Here is a 17,676-nt window from a genome sequence, read left to right on the forward strand (position 1 = left end):
AAGCAAATTAAGCCTCTATTTGGAAAGAACACATCACACATATTAAAAAGCTCTCACTAAATTGAATAAAGTTTAATCACACTGTATTTTTATCTCATATAGAGGCAACCCAGAACTATCCTAATAAAAAAGATAGATAAACAAAGAAATTTAAAAATTGAACTAATCAATATTCTTAACTGATCAAGTCATCAATATTCAATAATCAATTAATCAAAAATCAAGAGATGCACAGAAAAATGAAGAAAAAATACGTCATCAATGTCCATTTTATTAAGCAAATTCTAGTGCCAAAGCTCTATCATTCGAGAAAATAACACAAAACAATCATACACAATACCATAGTTTAAAAATAAATAAATTCAATTCACAGAGGAAGAGGAAAAAATATTTAGATAAAATCAAACAAGAGACACAAATTTAGGTTCCAGATTGAGAAATGACAACAAATAGAAGATAAAGAAGGAGAACGCATACCTAATTTTCTGAAGGAATGAGATGTTCGTTGCAGTGCTGGCAGCAGAGTTTGCAGGCGGCGGCGGAGGCTGCTAGTGGATAGAATAGCGGCGGTGTGCGTAGAGAAAGCAAAAGGTTGGAGAGAGTGTACAGAGTAGAGAGCACAGCAGCAGCGAAGAGAGGAGTAGAGAGCAGATCGGCATCGAGCTCAAAGGTTGCAGCCTCAACAGCAATAGTAATGGTGTACAATGAAGAGATCAGAGGGACGCTGGAGAAAGAAGTGGCTGCCGTTCTGGTCTATGACAAGGTGGGAGACTGAGGGGTTGTGGAAGAAGAATATTGGAGATTTGAAAGTAGTGGGTATTGTTGGGTAAGCAAAGAGAAAATGGGATGTCATAGTCGTTGAGGTATTTTTTGGGGGGTTTGCCACTCATATATTAATTTGAAATCTTTAGATTTTTCATTTTTGTTAATAGTTTATTAGTTTAACAATATTTCTTTATATTTAAAGATCAAATTAAAATTATGATTAAAAATCAAATATTTCAAATTTAAACAATAAAATTTAAGAGGCTAAATTGGAATAAATTAAAATAGTTTAAATACCTTACGAATAAACTATGTCAAAATATGACAAATTAGAGGATTGGAAATTGAGTATGACTAACTTAAATCTTATATATGTATATGATATAAAAATATGTTATAGGTGGGTATTAAACCAAGGATCTCTCACTTAGAGCAAAACCCTAAAAAATACCCTAGAAAATCCTAAAAAATCCTAGAAAACTCCTAGAAAACCCTAAAAAATCCTAAAAAATCCTGGAAAACCCTAGAAAACTTTAAAAAACCCTAGAAAACCCTAGAAAACTTTAGAAAAACCCTAGAAAACTGTAAAAAAACCTAAGTACCTAACAAACCCTAGAAAACCCTAGAAAATCCAAGAATACCCCTAAAAAATCCTAGAAAATCTTAGATAATCCTAGAAAACCCTAGAAAATCCTAAAAATCCTAAAAAACACTAGAAAAACCCTAGAAAATCCTACAAAACCCTAGAAAACCTTAGATAACTCTAGAAAACTTTAGAAAACACTTGAAAACCCTAGAAAACAATAGAAAAATCCTAGAAAACCTTAGAAAAATCTAGAAAATCCTAGAAAAATCTTAAAAATCCCTCTAGTCGATGAAAAATGCGAGGAAGGAAGAGAAGCAAACATCTTGCTGGCACTAGACTCTGTTTTCGAAGGAAGGGAGCTTCTAAAGCATACAAGAAAAGGTATCCTTAAAATATTTATAGCAATTGAAGTAAATTATAACAAATGGCAAATGCACATAGAAGTTTATATTTATAACACAAAGTATCCCTTTCTTTCTGAATGTCAAATGCAGGAGATCTTCACTGGAAGCAAGTATCTTTCAATATGAATTCAAATTTACAGGTAATTGCTAGAAGACCCTCAAAAATCCATCAAAAAATAATAGGCATAGGAGATAATCATAACCACTGATTTTGTTGATATCTCCAATTAAATAGTTACATGGAATGTTCTAACAAAATTATAACAGGTTATAGCAAAAATGAAGAGCAAGCACATGGCAGGAACATTCACCAAAAAGAAGAAATGTAAGCTCAAAGTTTCATTCATAACTATTCTTTTCCACAATCTGAAAACCAATGCTTTAAGGTATGGCCTATAAAATCGCAGGTATAGTCACCGGAGTCTGCAGTGATGTCCAAGCTTGGCCGGGAAGAGAGAAAGAAGACTTAATAGAAAAGAGGGCATATTTCGGAATTAAAACTGCAGAAAGGATAATAGAGTTTGAATGTGAGAGTAAAAGAGACAAACAGTTCTGGCTTGATGGGATTCAATATATGTTTAATTGCCGTGCCAAAGCGGCATAAATATAAATAGAAAATAAGAAAAAATAAAATGGCTGATATGGGGTTGCTTTTTCTACTTCTCTTTTACTTTTACTTTGTGAGATGCTTATAAAGATGTACATTTAATAGAATAACCGTAGGATTTCACCAAAAATATTGATAGAGTACAATGATTTCAATGAAGAGGCATATGATCTAGAACCGTTACATTGTCACTCTAATTCCTTCAGGAAATCAGCATTATCAACAAAAGCCTGCATAAGTAATACACATGTCAAACTTTAAAATACAATAAGATGGTATCATTCTATGCCAAAGTCTCGGGTATAAATGAAAGGAGAACTCAGATGATAGGTATAGAGAAAAAGCAGTAGTGGTAAATAGTATTTTGAGTTATGTTAGGTGTACATATCTTGCATCGCAAGTCATCCGACTCACCCCGTTCAACCGTGGATAGTGTGAGTCGGCATGGTGTTTAAAACAAAATATATTTTCCTAGTATTTCTCACGTTATTTCACATATGATTCATTCCTCTCTAATTACATATCATACACAAACCACTCATGAATTCATCAACATAGTTGACCTGGTTGAAGTCTTAGAAGAAGTACATAATAAATCCCATACAATCAAATAGATGGAAAGGTTATGCATACCAATTTCCAACCATCAGGGTCTAGGGTCCAAGCAAACTGCTATCTTGGTGTTGATACCTGGCAGCGGCCCAGGTTCACGGATAATCTTGCCTCCACACAGTTTGATTGCTTCTGCACTCTTATACACATCATTTGTGCCTATTGCAATCTGTACAAACACATAAATGAGTTGCATTCTAACAGTAAGATATAGAAAATAGACACGGAGAACAACACAAAAATCAATAAAACCACTTTTGAAAATGGAAAATAAATAGTATATACCTGTCCATAGCCATTTCCTTTTTCATAATTAGTGATTCCGTAGATATATGTAAGTTCTAGAACAATGTTCTTATCTTCAGGACCATACCCATTGTGGCAACTGTATTCTGTAAACCAATCAGAATCAATGACAATTGATAGCTAAAAATCGATAAAATCATGTTTTTTGTTTTTACTTTTTTTCTTCACAAAATCTAATAAGCAAAGGTTACTGAAAATGAAAACAGAAACCAAACAAGCCAACTTGCGCATGATATTAATAATTGCCACCAGCATAAGTTTACCTTGTGCTCAGGATTGTCTTTCCTATGCAGAAGTTGCATGCCAATAGCCTTTTGAAATCCATAAAAACAAGGAAAAATATTAATACATGAAAGAAAGATGGAATTCACTTCATGAAAGAACCTTTCACATTTTCATCCTAACAGGAGTAGAAAACTCTCACTTTCTGATAGAAGACTATGGCATGGTCAAGATCACCTACACGAAGTGACACTTAGCATAGGGGTTTGGAAGTAAGTCCTCTTTCCAAGAGCTCAAATTCATAACCATCAGGATATTGGATGAAAGAAGTTACTGTGCTGCCACCTTTGACAGGCCCTGGTTCCTTGATAGCCTTTCCACCTTTTGCTTTTATCAGATCAACTGCCTTGGTAGCCTAGAAATTGGAGTAAGGACAATAATCATCATAATTTAAGCCAGAAATTTGACAGAGACATGCAGCATACATGAAAATTGAGCATCAATAAAAGGAAATGTACCAAAAACCACTCTTAAAAAGACCATTTAGTTTTTAACTTCCTGTGAGAATTTCATAGTTTGAAGATAACAACACACATTGATTAATTGGCTGGTGATGTTAGATAAGCTGGTAACTAATGTTCATGAAAAATATAAATTGGTTCTTAATGCACCAATGTGTTCAATTGGAGACTCTATTTGAATTTTAAGTTGCTGTTGCTTAGTTCTACAATATCAACAATCATGCTTTGTTTTCTAATTGTTCTATAATAGGAGCTTACATCTTCAACTACAACACCCAAATGACCAAACCCATTTCCAATGTCATACTTGTCCACTCCATAATCTGCAATGATCAAGAAATACAAACAAGAAACAAGAGAAGCACAAACTATTTTATGCTAAACAAAAGTTTGTATCTTGCACATCTAAACTCACTGTAGGTAAGCTCAACTGTAAAATTTGAATCTTCAAGGCCATATCCAACAAAAGAATTTGTGTATCTTTCTTCAGGTATATCACGTTTTCTCAACAGCTTCATGCCAAGGCACTTAGTTTAAAACCTAAATATATATACACATTCCAAAAATGTAATCAAGATTCAAGAATATAGTATAATAATTGCATTAATTTAGGCAATTGAAGCATCATAGGTAGCATACTTTATAGTCTTATCCAAGTCCCCAACACGGTACACAACATGTAAGAATCTTCTATTGTCATTTTTAACCCATTCAAACAAGTTTTTCTCTGGTTGAATTAGATTCTCTGCTGCATTAGCCTCTACTACTCTAAACAATTCTGAACCTTTTACACCAAATAACAGAGATTGGGACTGTGGAATAGCTGAACAAATTGCCATAACAATTCTGTTAATATAAACAGAGTGATAATATAATTAATTAACTCTAAGTATCAAATGGATAATAATAAAGCTGATGTGAATGGAGGTTAATTACCAAAAGGACCAGAAAGAAGGTGAAAGAGAGCTAGTCTTCTAGAAGGGTTAGGGTTGTAAGAGGAAATGCATATAGTGATAGAAGGGAAACTGAAAGAACAAGTTGTTGATAACATTAAGGATGACGTCATGGCCTTTGCCATTGCCATTTGGCAATGTTGCAAATTGCTAATGATGCTAGTTGCCTTGTTCTCTTCTTCCCGACTACCAAAACCAAACAGCTCTATCCACCATGCATCATGCATGGACAGTAATTATTGTTAACGGGATTTTATTAGATTGGGCTTTAGCCCATTGTAACTACAGCGTTTCGTAGAGTTTGGGCTTTTATTTACATCATTGAGTCTGCTCGTTTTAATTTTCTTTCATCAATTCATTCGGCAAAACCTTTGTATAAAAATTCAGTCTTAAATTTTTAAATTGCGCATATTTATTATTTACCATCGTGATTTTGTTAGTATACAATACGTGTTGAATCTCAAGAAGGAAGAAAAACATATTGACAAATTGAACCACTAGTTTTGTTAGTATTCGATGATTATTTTAACTTTTAGAAAAAAAAAAAAGGGTATCGTTGGCATGAATTTTGAGTTGTAAAATGCATGCTCCTACAATCTATGTACAAAACAAAACCACATGGTAAAATACAATGATGTGGTTCTTTTTAGAATAACAAAAGAAGTTTATGCAAGAATTGGCCTAGTTTATTACCATTGCAACTTGGGGGTAGATGGGGGAAGAAGGTTGAAGATACAGACTAAAAACAAGGATTAAAGATGTATAATTTTTAAGGTAAAGTATATTTTTTGTTCTTGAAATTTGTTAAAAATTTTAAAAATATTCTTAAGTTTTAATTTGTTTCAATTTTATCTTTAATTTTTTCGATTTGCATCAATTTTATCCTTATTCTCAAATTTTCTGATCAAACTATGGTCAACACTATTTTTTTTTCAATTTTACCCTTCAAAATCTATTCACTTTCATCATTTCCAAAATATTATTTTCTCTCTCTTCCAAATACCCTATCACCAAACCCCTTACCACTACCGCCACTATTATCATTATATCTTCCCCTTAATTTTATTTCTAAACAGAATAAAGAAAAGAAATCGAAAAATCTCAATAAACTGATTCAAAAAAAATAAAAATGGCAGAAGATTATAACCTTCATAATCAAGAACAAGAACAACAACAACAACCCACCAAGTTGCTCCAATTCAGAGACTCACTTCAACCCGAGTTAATGCAGTTCTTTGTACTTTGCAGCTCGAAAACTCCCGTGAAAAAATTAAAGACAAGCTTAACAATTTGAATGGACAAAGAATCGCACAACAACGAAGTGGGGACCGAACCTAAAAAGTTATTTGTTGAAAGGGACAGAACCTGAAGTCTCGGCATCGTCCCTATTTTTTGAAGGGAATAACCCTCCGATGGAATTCTTCTCGGCGTTGACGTGAACGTGGTTGATGGTGACCGGAAACCAAGGGTTTTCCAGGGTTATCTAGGGTTTTCTAGGATTTTCCTAGGGTTATCTAGGGTTTGTTAGGTTTTTTCTAGAGTTTTCTAGGGTTTTTAGGATTTTTTGGGTTTCTAGGGTTTATTTTATAGTTTTTAGGATTTTTAGGGTTTTTCTAGGATTTTCTAAATTTTTTTAGGATTTTCTAGGGTTTCTCTATTATTTTCTAGCGTTTTTTAGAATTTTTCTAGTGTTTTCTAGGATTTTCTAAGGTTTTTCTAAAGTTTTCTAGGGTTATCTAGGGTTTTCTAGGATTTTTTTAGTGTTTTCTAGGGTTTTTAAGGATTTTTTAGAATTTTCTAGGATTTTTTTGGGTTTTCTAGGGATATCTAAGATTTTCTAAGGTTTTTTAGAGTTTTCTAGGATTTTCTATGTTTTTCTAGGGTTATCTAGGATTTTCTAGGGGTTTTAGGATTTTTTAGGATTTTTAGGATTTTCTATGGTTTTTAGGGTATATTAGGATTTTCTAGAGTTTTTTAGGGTTTTCTAGGGTTTTATAGGTTTTTCTAGGATTTTCAAGGATTTTCTAGGGTTTTCTAGTGTTATATAGGGTTTTCTAGGATTTTCTAAGATTTATTTAGGATTTTCTAAGGCTTTTTTACGATTTTCTAAGGTTTTTCCAGGGTTTTCTAGGATTATCTAGGATTTTCTAGGATTTTTTAGGATTTTCTAGGAGTTTTTCAAGGGTTTTTTAGGATTTTCTTGGGTTTTCTAGGGTTATCTAGGGTTTTCTAGGGTTTTCTAGAATTTTTTAGTGTTTTCTAGGATTTTCTAAGATTTTTTAGGCTTTTTTAGGATTATCTATGGTTTTTTACGGATTTTTAGGGTTTTCTAAGATTTTCTAGGGTTTTCTAGGGTTTTTTAGGATTTTTTAGTTTTTCTAGGGTTATCTAGGATTTTCTAAGGTTTTTCTAGGCTTTTCTAGGTTTATTAAGGATTTTCTAGGGTTTTTTTAGAATTTTTTAGGGTTTTCTAGGATTTTTCTAGAGTTTTCTAGGGTTTTCTAGGTTATATAAGGTTTTCTAGGGTTTTCTAAGATTTTCGAGGGCTTTCTAGGTTTTTTCTAAGGTTTTCAAGGTTTTCTAGGATTTTCTAGGGTTTTTAAGATTTTCTAGGGTTTTCTAGTTTTTTCTAGGATTTTTTAAGATTTTTCTAATCTTTTTCAAGATTTTTTTAGGGTTTTCTAGGGTTTTTCTAGGTTTTTTTAGGGTTTTCTAGGACTTTTAGGGTTTATTAGGATTTCCTAGGATTTTTTTAGGATTTTTAGAGTTTTCTAGGATTTTTAGGATTTTCTAGGTTATCTAAGGTTTTCTAGGGTTATTTAGGTTTTTCTAGGTTTTTCTAGGGTTTCCTAGGGTTATCTATGATTTTTTAGAGTTTTTTAGGATTTTCTAGGGTTTTTAGGGTTTTCTAAGGTTATCTAGGGTTTTCTATGATTTTCTAGGGTTATCTAGGGTTTTTTAGGGTTTTTTAGGATTTTCTAGGATTTTTTAGAGTTCTCTAGGTTTTTTCTAGGGTTTTCTAGGGGTTTTAGGGTTTTCTAGGAATTTTTATTGTTTTTAGGGTTTTTCAATTTTTTTCTAGGATTTTCTAGGATTTTCTAGGGTTTTTCTAGTATTTTCTAGCATTTTTTAGGGTTTTTCTAAAGTTTTCTAGGGTTATCTAAGGTTTTCTACGGTTTTTTAGGATTTTCTAGGGTTTTTAGGAAATTTTAGGGGCTTTTAGGATTTTCTAGGGTTTTTTAGGGTTTTCTTAGGTTTTTCTAGGGTTATCTAAGGTTTTCTAGGATTTTTTAGGGCTTTCTAGGATTTTTTAGGGTTTAGTAGTTTTTTCTAGAGTTTTCTAGGGTTATCTAAGATTTTCTAGAAGTTTTAGAGTTTTCTAGGGTTTTTTAGGGTTTTATTGGTTTTTCTAGGGTTTTCTAGGGCTTTTCTCAGGTTTTCTAGGGTTATCTACGATTTTCTATGTTTTTTTTATAGTTTTTTAGGGTTTTAGGGTTTTCTTAGGTTTTTCAGTATTTTTTAGGATTTCCTAGAGTTTCCTAGGGTTTTCTAGGGTTTTTCTAAGATTTTCTAGGATCTTCTAGCGTTTTCTAGGATCTTCTAAAGTTTTCTAGGGTTTTTAGGATTTTCTAGGGTGTTTTGGAGTTTTCTGGTATTTTCTCGGGTTTGTTTGGGTACTTAAGTTTTTTTAGGGTTTTCTAGTGTTTTTAGGATTTTCTAAGATTTTTAGAATTTTCTAGGGTTTTTAGTATTTTCTATGACTTTTTAGGGTTTTCTACTGTTCTTTAGTGTATTTTAGGATTTTCTATGGTTTTTCTAGGGTTATCTATGATTTTTTAGGGTTTTTCTAGGATTTTCTAAGGTTTTCAAGATTTTTCTGGGGTTTTCCATGGTTTTCTAGGATTTTTTAGGAGTTTTTTTTATGATTTTTAGGATTTTTTTTAGAGTTTTTCAAGGGTTTTCTAGATTTTTCTAGGGTTTTCTAGGGTTTTTCTATTGTTGTCTAGGGTTTTTCTAGAGTTTTCTAGGGTTTGCTAGGATTTTTCTAAAGTTTTCTAGGGTTATCCAGAGTTTTCTAGGGTTTTGTAGGATTTTTTAGGGTTTTCTAGGATTTTCTAGGGTTTTTCTAGAGTTTTCTAGGATTATCTAGGGGTTTCTAGGGTTTTAGGATTTTTCTTGGATTTTCTAGGATTATCCAGGATTTTCTAAGATTTTCTAAGGTTTTGTAGGGTTTGTTAGGGTACTTAAAATTTTTTTAGGGTTTTCTAGGATTTTTAGGATTTTCTTAGGGTTTTCTAGGCTTCTTTAGTGTTTTTTAGGATTTTCTAAGGTTTTCTAAGGTTTTCTTGGTTTATCTAGGGTTTTTTGGAGTTTTCTAAAGTTTTCTAGGGTTTTCTAGGATTTTAGGATTTTCTAGGATTTTTTTTATGATTTTTAGAAATTTTTAGGGGTTTTCTAGGATTTTCTAGATTTTTCTAGGATTTTTCTATTGTTTTCTAGGGTTTTTCTAGGATTTTCTAGTATTTTTCTAAAGTTTTCTAGGGTTATGTAGGGTTTTCTAGGATTATTCATTATTTTTTAGGGTTTTTTAGGGTTTTCTAGGATTTTTTAAGGATTTTTTAGGATTTTCTAGAGTTTTGCACTAAGTGAGAGGTCCTTGGTTTAATACCCACCTATAACATATTTTTATAAAATATACATATATAGGATGTAAGTTAGTCACACTCAACTTCTCCTCCTCTAATTTGTTATATTTTGACATAGTTTATTATTAAAATATTTAAACTATTTTAAATTATTCCAATTTAGTCTCTTAAATTTTATTGTTTAAATTTTAAATATTTGATTTTTAATCATAATTTTAGTTTTATATTTAAATATAAAGAAATATTGTTAAACTAATAAACTATTAACAAAAATAAAAAATCTAAAAATTTTAAATTAATACATGAGTGACAAACCCCCCAAAAAATACCCCAACAACTAGACATCCCATTTTCCCTTTGCTTATCCAACAATATCCACTACTTTCAAATCCCCAATCTTCTTCTTCCACAGTCCCTGAGTTTCTCGCTCTGTCATAAACCAGAACGGCAGCCACTTCTTTCTCCAGCATCCCTCCAATTTCTTCATTGTACACCGTTGTTGTTACTGTTGACGCTGCAACCTTTGAGCTCGATGCCGATCTGCTCTCCTCTCCTCTCTCCGCTGCTGTTGCGCTCTCTACTCTGTACTCTTTCTCCAACCTTTTGCTTTCTCTACGCACACCGCCGCTGTTTTATCCATTAGCAGCCTCCGCCGCCGCCTGCAAACTATGCTGCCAGCACTACAACGAAGTCTCCTTCCTTAAAAAAAAATTAGGTATGTGTTCTCCTTCTTCATCTTCTATTTTTTGTCATTTCTCTTTTTGGAACCTAAATTTATGTCTCTTGTTTTATTTTATCTAAATATTTTTTTCTCTTCCTCTATGAATTGAATTTATTTATTTTTAAACTATTGTATTTTGTATGATTGTTTTGTGTCATTTTCTGGAATGATAGAACTTTGGCACTAGAATTTGCTTAATGGAATGGACATTGATGGCGTGTTTCTTCTTCTACTTTTCTGTGCATCTCTTGATTTTTGATTAATTGATTATTGAATATTGATGACTTGATCAGTTAAGAATATGGATTAGTTCAATTTTAAAATTTCTTTGTTCATCTATCTTTTTTATTAGACTAGTTTTGGGTTGCCTCGTTATGAGATGAAAATACAGTGCGATTAAACTTTATTCAATTCAGTGAGAGCTTTTTAATATTTGTGATGTGTTCTTCCCAAATAGAGGCTTAATTTGCTTGTGTATGATTAAACCTTGCTGCTTTATAAAAGAATAAACTAGTTAACATTCTGGGGCCTTAATTTGCTTGTCATTTGAATTTAATTAAAGACAAATGGAAGAATGAAGGCCTTAGTTTGCTTCGGTTTTGCTTACCATTTAGGTTCACTAATCCATCTTCATTAAATACAATGTAATAAGTGTCTTGCATATGATTGTTTACAATTCTCAATTTGTCTTTTATTCATGTAATGAGACTCTTTTATGGCTATGCAATTGATGACTGCTTGTTAAACCAACCATATTCTTGTCTTTTATTATTGTCTATGTTAATTTGTTAATAGAAATATATCAGATCACACAGAATATTATTATTCATTGAAAAAGTTGAGAAGTTGAAGAAACACAGTCTCTGGGATCACTTTCATAGTTTCATCCCATTTTGGATTAAAAAAAATTAATAGTTTACAATCAAAAGATGTCAATGAAGAAAATAAGTTAAGCAAAAAAAGAGAAAGAAATAAAAAGAGAAAGAAAGAAGGAAGAAAGAAAGTTGAGATATAAATTGATATAAAGGACATCTAAAAATATATTGTGATGACTGAAAGATATCTCTATATATGTATCATGTTACTAAATGCTATAAAGGGAATGGACATATAACAAAAGATGGAGAAAAAATAATAAAGAATGTTGTGAGAAAATATTGAGTGATTGCTTTGGGAGATGACAAAAAGCTATCCATCTACTGTAATTTTTTGTCTATTAAATAATAATGAAGATTAAAATGACGATAGGTGAAAACTTTTAATGAATGTTGGAGACCTGTATATGAATGTTGCAAATTATATTATGTAGGATATTTGTGTCTTTATTTATAGTCTATTATAGACATAGTTATCAAACTCGGCTCGACTCGGCCGATTCGACCGAAAACCCGATCACCCGGTCACCTGACTAGATCGAGCCACTCATTGAACCGATTGTGCAACAGACCTGGTTTGACCCGACGGGTTTACGTGAAACCCGATGACCCAGCTGATTAATTTAACCCGGTCCAGGTCATTTTTTTTTCTTCTTAATACCTAAAACGGCGTTGTTTCATAACCCCTTCCTCCCCTTCACCCTTCAATGAAACTCTATGCCCAAATGCCAAATCTAAGACTCTTGAATTTCTGTGCTCTCTCCGTCTCTAGCTCGGCAGTCAGAACTCAGTAATCAATAGTCCCTCTCTCGTCTCTCCCCTCACCTCGACAGTCATCACTCTCAGTCTCTCACGGCCTCACCTCGTCGCTCTCTCAGTCTCTCACCTCGTCCACTCACCTTGGTCGTCGTCACGGTCCCATGCCCCTGTGCTCGCTTCGCTGGCGGTAAAAGCAAATGGAACCACATCTGGTCCCTCGGGTGGTGGTGGTGGTCATCTTCTTGCTTCTCACAGTCTCTATCTCACACCTGGTCTCGATCTCTCACTTTCCTACGCTCTTCATCACCGGTAACAGAGGCAACAGATCCCGGTGAGCTGGTTTTCGTTGTCGTTGGTGCACGAAATTGTGATCTCCAGGCTCGAACAATCCCTGGTAATGGCGCCAAAAACTTGGTGCTCTGATCTCAATTCATAATTGTCACAACTTTGATACAACTAACCAGCAAGTGCACTGGGTCGTCCAAGTAATAAACCTTACGTGAGTAAGGGTCGATCCCACGGAGATTGTTGGTATGAAGCAAGCTATGGTCATCTTGTAAATCTCAGTCGGGCGGATATAAAACAGTTATGGAGTTTTCGAAAATAAATAATAGAATAAGGATAGAGATACTTATGTAATTCATTGGTGAGAATTTCAGATAAGCGTATAGAGATGCATTCGTTCCTCTGAACTTCTTCTTTCCTGCTGTCTTCATCCAATCAGTCCTACTCCTTTCTATGGCTGACTTTATGTAAGGAAATCACCGGTGTCAATGGCTACTTTTAATCCTCTCGGGAAAATGGTCCAAATGCTCTGTCACAGCACGGCTAATCGTCTGGAGGCATCACCCTTGTCGATGGTAGCATCCTCTTCCTCACTGTGAAAATGGTCCGATGCGCTGTCACTGCATGGCTAATCATCTGGAGGTTCTCGATCATGCCGGAATAGGATTTACTATCCTTTTGCGTCTGTCACTACGCCCAGCACTCGCGAGTTTGAAGTTCGTCATAGTCATTCAATCATTGAATCCTACTCGGAATACCACAGACAGGGTTTAGACTTTTCGGATTCTCTTGAATGCCGCCATCATTCTAGCTTACACCACGAAGATTCTGATTAAGAGATCTAAGAGACACTCATTCAATCGAAGGTAGAACGGAAGTGGTTGTCAGGCACGCGTTCATGGGGAATGATGATGATTGTCACGTTCATCACATTCATGTTGAGGCGCGAATGAATATCTTAGAAGCGGAAGAAGATGAATTGAATAGAAAAACAGTAGTACTTTGCATTAATCTTTGAGGAACAGCAGAGCTCCACACCTTAATCTATGGAGTGTAGAAACTCTACCGTTGAAAATACATAAGTGAAAGGTCCAGGCATGGCCGAGATGGCCAGCCCCCAAAACGTGATCTAGGATAGCATAAAACTGATCAAAGACGTCTAATACAATAGTAAAAGGTCCTATTTATACTAGACTAGCTACTAGGGTTTACATAAGTAAGTAATTGATGCATAAATCCACTTCCGGGGCCCACTTGGTATGTGCTTGGGCTGAGCTTGAATGTTACACGTGTAGAGGTTATTCCTGGAGTTGAACGCCAGTTTTGGTGCCAGTTTGGGCGTTGAACTCCACTTTGCAGCTTGTTTCTGGCGCTGGACGCCAGAATTGGGCGGAGAGCTGGCGTTGAACGCCAGTTTACGTCATCTATCCTCGAGCAAAGTATAAACTATTATATATTGCTGGAAAGCCCTGGATGTCTACTTTCCAACGCAATTGGAGGCGCGCCATTTTGTGTTCTGTAGCTCCAGAAAATCCACTTTGAGTGCAGGGAGGTCAGAATCCAACAGCATCAGTAGTCCTTCTTCAACCTCTGAATCTGATTTCTGCTCAAGTCCCTCAATTTCAGCCAGAAAATACCTGAAATCACAGAAAAACACAAAAACTCATAGTAAAGTCCAGAAATGTGAATTTAACATAAAAACTAATGAAAACATCCCTAGAAGTAACTAAATTCTACTAAAAACAATGCCAAAAAGCGTATAAATTATCCGCTCATCACAACACCAAACTTAAATTGTTGCTTGTCCCCAAGCAACTGAAAATCAAATAGGATAAAAAGAAGAGAATATACTATAAATTCCAAACTATCAACGAAATATAGCTCCAATTAGATGAGCAGGACTTGTAGCTTTTTGCCTCTTGAATAGTTTCGGCATCTCACTTTATCCATTGAAGTTCAGAATGATTGGCGTCTATAGGAACTCAGATTTCAGATAGTGTTATTGATTCTCCTAGTTCAGTATGATGATTCTTGAAAACAGCTTCTTTATGAGTCTTGGCCGTGGCCCTAAGCACTTTGTTTTCCAGTATTACCACCGGATACATAAATGCCACAGACACATAACTGGGTGAACCTTTTCAAATTATGACTCAGCTTTGCTAAAGTCCCCAATTAGAGGTGTCCAGGGTTCTTAAGCACACTCTTTTTTTGCTTTGGACCTTGACTTTAACCGTTCAGTCTCAAGTTTTCACTTGACACCTACACGCCACAAGCACATGGTTAGGGACAGCTTGGTTTAGCCGCTTAGGCCAGGATTTGATTCCTTTAGGCCCTCCTATCCACTGATGCTCAAAGCCTTGGGATCCTTTTTATTACCCTTGCCTTTTGGTTTTAAGGGCTATTGGCTTTTTTCTCTTGCCTCTTGGTTTTAAGAGCTTTGGCTTTTTCTGCTTGCTTTTTTTCTTTTTCTTTCTATTCTCTTTTTTTTTCGCTATTTTTTTCTGCAAGCTTTGTTCTTTGCTGCTTTTTCTTGCTTCAAGAATCATTTTTATGATTTTTCAGATTATCAAATAACATGTCTCCTTGTCATCATTCTTTCAAGAGCCAACATATTTAACATTCATAAACAACAACTTCAAAAGACATATGCACTGTTCAAGCATTCATTCAGAAAACAAGAAGCATTGTCACCACATCAATATAATTAAACTAAGTTCAAGGATAAATTCGAAACTCATGTACTTCTTGTTCTTTTGAATTAAAACATTTTTCATTTAAGAGAGGTGATGGATTCATAGGACATTCATAACTTTAAGACATAGTTACTAACTACTAATGATCATGTAATAAAGACACAAACATAGATAAGCACATAACATGAAAAAAACGAAAAACAGAAGAGATAAGAACAAGGAATGAGTCCACCTTAGTGATGGTGGCGTTTCCTTCTTGAGGAACCAATGATGTCCTTGAGCTCTTCTATGTCTCTTCCTTGTCTTTGTTGCTCCTCCCTCATTGCTTTTTGATATTCTCTTATTTCATGAAGGAATATGGAGTGCTCTTGATGCTCCACCCTTAGTTGTCCCATGTTGGAACTTAATTCTTCTAGGGAGGTGTTGATGTTCTCCCAAAAGTTGTTTGGAGGAAAATGCATTTGAGGCATCTCCGAGATCTCATGGTGATGAGCTTCATACGCCTCTTGAGCTCCATGAATGGGCTCTCTTGCTTGCTCCATCCTTTTCTTAGTGATGGGCTTCTCTTCCTCAATGGAAGTGTCTCCTTCTATGAAAGCTCCAGCTGAGTAACATAGATGACAAATAAGATGAGGAAAAGCTAGCCTTGACCCAGGAGAGGGCTTTTCGGCTATTTTGTAGAGTTCATTGGAGATGACTTCATGAACTTCTACTTCCTCTCCAAACATGATGCTATGAATCATGATGGCCCGATCCACAGTAACTTCAGATCGGTTGCTAGTGGGGATGATGGAGCATTGGATGAATTCCAACCATCCTCTAGCTATAGGCTTGAGGTCCAGTCTTCTTAATTAAACCGGCTTGCCTTTGGAGTCAATTTTCCATTGAGCTCCTTCTACACATATGTCCATAAGGACTTGATCCAACCTTTGATCAAAGTTGACTCTCCTTGTGTAGGGGCATGCGTTCTCTTCCATGTTTGGCAAGTTCAACGCCAACCTCACATTCTCCGAACTAAAATCTAAGTATTTCCCCCGAACCATTGTAACATAGTTCTTTGGATCCGGGTTCTTACTTTGATCATGGTTCTTGGTGATCCATGCATTGGCATAGAACTCTTGAACCATTAGGATGCCGACTTGTTGGATGGGATTTGTTAGAACTTCCCAACCTCTTCTTTGGATTTCATGTCGGATCTCCGGATGCTCATTTCTTTTGAGCTTGAAAGGGACTTCGGGGATCACCTTCTTCTTGGCCACAATATCATAGAAGTGGTCTTGATGGGCTTTGGAGATGAATCTTTCCATCTCCCATGACTCGGAGGTGGAAGCTTTTGTCTTCCCTTTTCCTTTTCTAGAGGATTCTCCGGTCTTAGGTGCCATCAATGGTAATGGAAAAACAAAAAGCTTATGCTTTTACCACACCAAACTTAGAATATTGCTCGCCCTCGAGCAATAAAAGAAAGAATAGATGAAGAAGAAGAAGAAATATGGAGAGGGAGAAGGAGATGTGGTTCGGCCAAGATGGTGAAGAGAGTGTTGAGTTGTGTGAAAATGAGGAGGAATGGAGGGCTTTATATAGGGAAGGAAGGGGGGTAAGGTTTCGGCCATATGGGTGGGTTTGGGTGGGAAATGGGTTTTGAATTTTGAAAGTAGGTGGAATTTATGAGGTAGGTTTATGGGGAAGAGTGGGTGGAGGTGATATGTGAGGGTTTTGGGGAAGAGTGTTTATTGGGAAGAGAGGATGATTGAGAAGAGAGAAGAGAGTGAGTGGAGGTAGGTGGGGATCCTGTGGGGTCTACAGATCCTGAGATGATCCTGTGGGGTCCACAGATCCTGAGGTGTTCAAGGATTTACACCCTTGCACCAAATTAGGCATGCAAAATGCCCTTGCACGCAACTCTGGGCGTTCAGCGCCAGATTGGTGCCCATTTTGGGCGTCCAACACCCATTTGTTGGCCATTTCTGGCGTTGAACGCCAGAACCATGCTTGTTCTGGGCGTTCAGCGCCAGCTTTTCTCCAGGGTGCAATTCTGGCGTTCAGCGCCCAGATGCTGCCCATTTTGGGCGTTCAGCGCCCAGCTACTGCCCATTTTGGGCGTTCAGCGCCAGAACCATGCTCTGTTCTGGCGTTGAACGCCAGACAGATGCTTCCTCCAAGGTGTGATTTTTCTTCTGCTGTTTTTGATTCCGTTTTTAATTTTTTTTGTTTATTTTGTGACTCTACATGATCATGAACCTAAGAAAACATGAAAAACAAAAATAATAGAATTAGATAAACATTGGGTTGCCTCCCAACAAGCGCTTCTTTAATGTCAATAGCTTGACAGTGGGCTCTCATGGAGCCTCACAGATGTTCAGAGCTTTGTTGAGACTCCCCAACACCAAACATAGAGTTTGGATATGGGAGTTCAACACCAAACTTAGAGTTTGGTTGTGGCCTCCCAACACCAAACTTAGAGTTTGACTATGGGGGCTCTGGTTGACTCTGTAGTGAGAGAAGCTTTTCATACTTCCTCTCCATGGTTGCAGAGAGAGATCCTTGAGTTGTAAACATAAGGTTATCCTCATTTAGTTGGAGGATTAATTCTCCTCTGTCCACATCAATCACAGCTCTTGCTGTGGCTAGGAAGGGTCTTCCAAGGATGATGGATTCATCCTCATCCTTTCCAGTATCTAGGATTATGAAATCAGCAGGGATGTAAAGGCCTTCAACCTTTAC

General features: G+C 35.7%; 1 protein-coding gene and 1 pseudogene across 1 annotated transcript; one reads left to right on the forward strand and one right to left on the reverse strand.

Moving 5' to 3' along the window:
* Positions 1–694: 694 nt before the first annotated feature.
* Positions 695–2,359, forward strand: LOC112729089 (VAN3-binding protein-like). Its single transcript, XM_025779453.2, has 5 exons — positions 695–763; positions 1,654–1,732; positions 1,846–1,895; positions 2,023–2,080; positions 2,163–2,359. Exons 1-5 carry the CDS (start codon positions 695–697, stop codon positions 2,357–2,359), a joined length of 453 nt encoding a protein of 150 aa, XP_025635238.2.
* A 191-nt stretch (positions 2,360–2,550) lies between these two features.
* LOC112729088 (putative lactoylglutathione lyase) lies at positions 2,551–5,203 on the reverse strand (annotated as a pseudogene).
* Between the last annotated feature and the right edge of the window lie 12,473 nt (positions 5,204–17,676).

This window comes from Arachis hypogaea, chromosome 12 (assembly GCF_003086295.3).
Source record: "Arachis hypogaea cultivar Tifrunner chromosome 12, arahy.Tifrunner.gnm2.J5K5, whole genome shotgun sequence".
Lineage (NCBI taxonomy): Eukaryota > Viridiplantae > Streptophyta > Magnoliopsida > Fabales > Fabaceae > Arachis > Arachis hypogaea.

Excerpts from the sequence above, each read along its gene's own strand:
- LOC112729089 (XM_025779453.2), top strand. The coding sequence starts at position 695 with ATGGTGTACAATGAAGAGATCAGAGGGACGCTGGAGAAAGAAGTGGCT. Across the intron at positions 764-1,653 it reads CCGTTCTGGTCTATGACAAG|GAAGGAAGAGAAGCAAACAT; the intron begins GTGGGAGACTGA and ends GAAAAATGCGAG. Across the intron at positions 2,081-2,162 it reads ATTCACCAAAAAGAAGAAAT|GTATAGTCACCGGAGTCTGC; the intron begins GTAAGCTCAAAG and ends ATAAAATCGCAG.